A 4,288-nucleotide genomic window follows, 5' to 3' on the forward strand; every position below is an offset into this window, starting at 1 on the left:
GCTAAATGACTAAATGTAAAAGTGTAGCAAATCTTTAGTTAGGTTCTGAACTGAAGTTCAGTAGTTTGGAAACAAGCAAACAGGTTTAGTTTTGGTGGAGGTTTTAGTGTCTGACAGAGAACAGATCTGATGTAATTTGATAGATGCAGTCAGCCAAAGCAATGATAAATGATGCACAGTTTAGCCCACACAGATGCTGTTGTGCATTGATTATTTTTGGAACTGAAGCAAGTATTGAGAAATGGGTCATAAAGTGTCTTTAATATAGTGGGTTAATCACAGAAGTAGACTTCCAAGCTTTAAGCATTCAGTTTTACACTTTGAAACACTTTTGTACCACCTTCAGCTGATGAAAAAAAAAAAAAAAAAAAAAAAAAAAAAAAGGCAATAAAATACTTAAACGGCAAATTAAAGAAAACATTGGGTGGGGGGGGGGAAATCAAATAAGAAACCCAAATGCAACAGTGTGCAGCATCAAACAAAATCCTTTATTTTCTAATCACCATATGATAAACCAATGAAATGATTGACATTGTTTTATTAGTCAGGCATATTTGAGGACACCTCTGCAGCACATGAATGAACAGATGTCTCCCTCTAGTGACCGATGCATGAATTAAAGACATTTTATTACTCAATTAAAACATACATTAGAAAAGAGTAGTAGATCTAAAAAGCTAACAATATACAAAGACTTAAATATTTAAATCACAGTTCAATGAAGTAAATAAGACCTCTTGGACCCGCCAACGATGGCGTCTGGACACACGTCACCTGTTTTTATTACTACAGTGTCCAAACATCTCCTGTGAGGCGTACGTCATGTAGAGGAAGCCGTCTTCATCTTTATGGTCCTTGTAGAGCTGAGCCATGGTCAGAGACATGCTGGCGATGCCCGAGTTATTGATCAGCAGGTAGAAAGCTTGACTGGGCATCAGGGTCATCCGATTCCTGAGAAACCAGATGAGACACGAGGAAAAGCCCCAGCGTGAGAAAGCGCTTAAATCCAGCCAGGTGACCATCAGCTGACGCCTGGGCTGTTCACTGGAGCCTACTACAAACACTAGTGCAGTACCAGAAAAACATGAAGTACACAGAACCAGTATTATATGCTCCATCATCTAATAATTCTGCATGCATGTATAGGTCAGATCTATTTAATAAAAAAAATAAATAAATAAAAAAAAACAAAAAGTCAAATCCATAAGTTATATGCACTAATATTAGGACATTGTGAATGTGCAATATGATTTTATAACATTTTCCACATTCATAGACTATTAATACAATAAGTTATTTTGTTATGAAAAAAAGTTTCACATTCATAAATTATATGCACTAATAATTACATTACACGAATATGAAATTATTAGTATATTTTATATTAACTTTAACATTCATAGATTTTACTAAAATAATTTTAGTTATAACTAAATTATCCATTTATTTTTATGGATGTGAAAAGCTACACTATATGTATAGATTTCATCATATTAAGTGTCACAATCATAGATCCTTGATACAATTTTAAAAAGTATTTATTATAATTACTAAATATAATAGGCTAATCATTATGAATGATAAAACTAATACACATAAAAACCTACAAATTTTATATTAAATTTTCACATCCATAAAGACAATTCCATTTGCATTTAATCATTTTATGAATGAAACATACATATATAAAACACACACACACATTAAAAATAGTGCACATATATTACTTTAACATTCATAAAGTGTCAAATTATATAAAAAAAAAAAAAAAAAAAAAAAAAAAAATTTACTTCTGACGGTCAGATGAACATTTATTTGAAGACACTTGCACAGATTTGGTGACAGACCTGATGATGGTCACGAACTGACTCATGGTGAGCTCCTGAGGCACGAGGAACTTGGTCTTATCCAGAGGTGGTAAGTACTTCTCTCTCCGATACCTCTCGATAATCACCTGAAATACACACTAATTAACACTGACAGCTGACACCGGGAAGAGATGAACCAGACTCAGAACCCGGCGTTTCTTACCGGGACTTTAGTCGGAAACTTAGTTCGGATTCCTGCCACCTCTTGTTTCCTCGTAGCTGATCGGTGATCAATATTACAAAAAAAATAAAAATAAATAAAATACAACTTTTAAATGTCACAGCATGTCATCAGAGAGTCGAGTGTGCGATATAAAGACACATACCTAAACTCTTCCTCAGTTTGAAAGGTTTGGGATGTTGTGATTTCTCCAGCGGAGGCATGTTGTGTCGCACCTCTGACCCGCGCGCACTAATTACTCGCGAAGCGCACTAATTAAATACTGCGCCGGCCGTGACGTCACGCTGCCCACGTCACGACTTAATAATAATGAAATCAACAGTTTAAAATAAAAAATAATACAAAGTGTTGATGTTTGCGTGTGTAAGGTTTTTTAATCTAATATTTAATGTGTTCTGGTCTGCACATAGCCTACTAACTGCTGTGTAGCCCAGATCATAAGTATGAAGATGCGCATTCCTGCAATGTCGCAGGTAAATGAGGCTCTGAATGGATCTTTGTGTTGTTCACGGGTTTCACCTTCTTAGAAACAGACACATGGGTGTTTAAAACAGAGGTTTGGATTGTTGTGTTGTATAACAGTTCGTGCATGACATGACCACTTAAACAAATGAATCCATTGTGAAATTATGACACAAGCATTTGCTTGACTATGTTGATGCATGCATAACCTGCGTTCTTTTATTAAATGCTGTCCTGTTCCATTTACATATGACTTATTTTTGTGGTAGTAAAATTGTTTATTGTCAAAAAAATTTATGTAATTATTTTTATTTATTTACATGTAGGCCTATCGGTAATTTCGTTAGTTTTTAAGTAGCGTTTTACTTAGACAGCTGATGTGGTGTTTTTGCATGATTGCTAACAGCTAGTTAAATAATAAACAATAACTCGGAATGAGAACGTTTGGCGAAAAAAGGATAAAACGCAGCCGAACTACAAGTCCCAGGATGCTCAGCGCACTCGCCTCTGATTGGCCGTTAACATTACGAGTTGTTCGTTCTGTCCAATCAGTGCGTTTCGTGCTGGCAGCGATCTGTTGACCTGCTTGTGGGCGTGCAATGAGCGGAAACCAGCCTTGAGAAGCGCGATTCATTTGATCGAATCGATTCGTTCGAACGAGTCGGTTCTTTAAAGGATTCGTTGAGACATGCGTGTGCAGTTAAGATGCACTTTTTGTTGTTTGATAAATGTTTGAATATTTTACATTGAATGTATTTAGTGGAAGTCTTTTTATTCAAAGTTTATATAAAGCCTTTATATATATATATATATATATATATATATATATATATATATATCTATATTATATATATATATATATATATATAGATATTCAACTTAATATATTTTTTTCTTTTTTTCTCCCTAAATTTTACTTTATATATCTATATACATATGTGTATTTTATTCACATCTTATTTTTTATTATCTGTGTGTTGTTATTGTTGTTTTCTCTACTGTGATAGTAAAAAAAAATCCTTGTATGTGCAAACATATTTGGCAATAAAGCTCTTTCTGACTTCTGACAAAGTTATGTTATACATTTCTTAACTGCTCAAAAATATTGCCAAATGTTGTTGTTGTTTTTTTTTTTTTTTTTTTTTTTTTTTTTTTTTGAACATTACACCTTAAAGTTTTGCATATTAACTGACAACACAAAAACAATAAACAAAAATTTCTCATTTTAAAGACTCAGAAAACTGCAATCATTAAAAAATAAACCATTACAATCTAAAATAATTAAAATATATTTTTTGTTACTTCAAATTAAATAAATGTTAACTGAAATAAAAAATATATAAACATAGGCCTATACTTATTTTATTTCAGTATGTACTAAAATAACAACATCAAAATAAAATGTATAAAAACTATAAAGACATTTTTAAAAAGCTACACAAACAACAAAATTATTAAAACTTTAACTAAAATTAAAAAGAAAAGGAAAATATCAAATAAAAACCAATTCAAAATATGAATAAAAATTAATAATTATATAAAATTAAAATAAAACATACATAATAAAATATAAATATAAGTATAAAAAAGAATAGTATCTCAATAATACTGAAATTAACACTGTAACTACAAAGTGATTTAAAATGGTGAAAAACTTCTCAGAATAGGCTAACATACACATAAATTGTTTTCAATACAGTTATAATAAATTGTGATATAAATACAAAAGCGAAAATTGACTAGATCATTTAAATATATTATTTTAGTGATGTATTGC

The 4,288-nt window shown here is 31.6% G+C and overlaps 1 protein-coding gene across 2 annotated transcripts; it reads right to left on the bottom strand.

Annotated features, from left to right (window-relative positions):
- Window positions 1-467: 467 nt before the first annotated feature.
- On the bottom strand, window positions 468-2,298 carry map1lc3c (microtubule-associated protein 1 light chain 3 gamma). 2 transcript variants are annotated; one of them, XM_019075808.2, is made up of 4 exons: window positions 2,195-2,298; window positions 2,032-2,087; window positions 1,848-1,954; window positions 468-951 (listed from the first exon to the last, which is right to left on the bottom strand). In XM_019075808.2, the coding sequence occupies exons 1-4, from the start codon at window positions 2,250-2,252 to the stop codon at window positions 771-773; spliced, it is 402 nt and encodes a 133-aa protein (XP_018931353.1). In that variant the 5' UTR covers window positions 2,253-2,298; the 3' UTR covers window positions 468-770. The 2 variants fall into 2 exon arrangements, with proteins under 2 accessions (XP_018931353.1, XP_042590612.1); XM_042734678.1 differs by having other exon boundaries at window positions 2,032-2,099; window positions 2,195-2,282.
- Window positions 2,299-4,288: the final 1,990 nt, after the last annotated feature.

This window comes from Cyprinus carpio, chromosome B11, assembly GCF_018340385.1.
Source record: "Cyprinus carpio isolate SPL01 chromosome B11, ASM1834038v1, whole genome shotgun sequence".
Taxonomy (NCBI): Eukaryota; Metazoa; Chordata; class Actinopteri; order Cypriniformes; family Cyprinidae; genus Cyprinus; species Cyprinus carpio.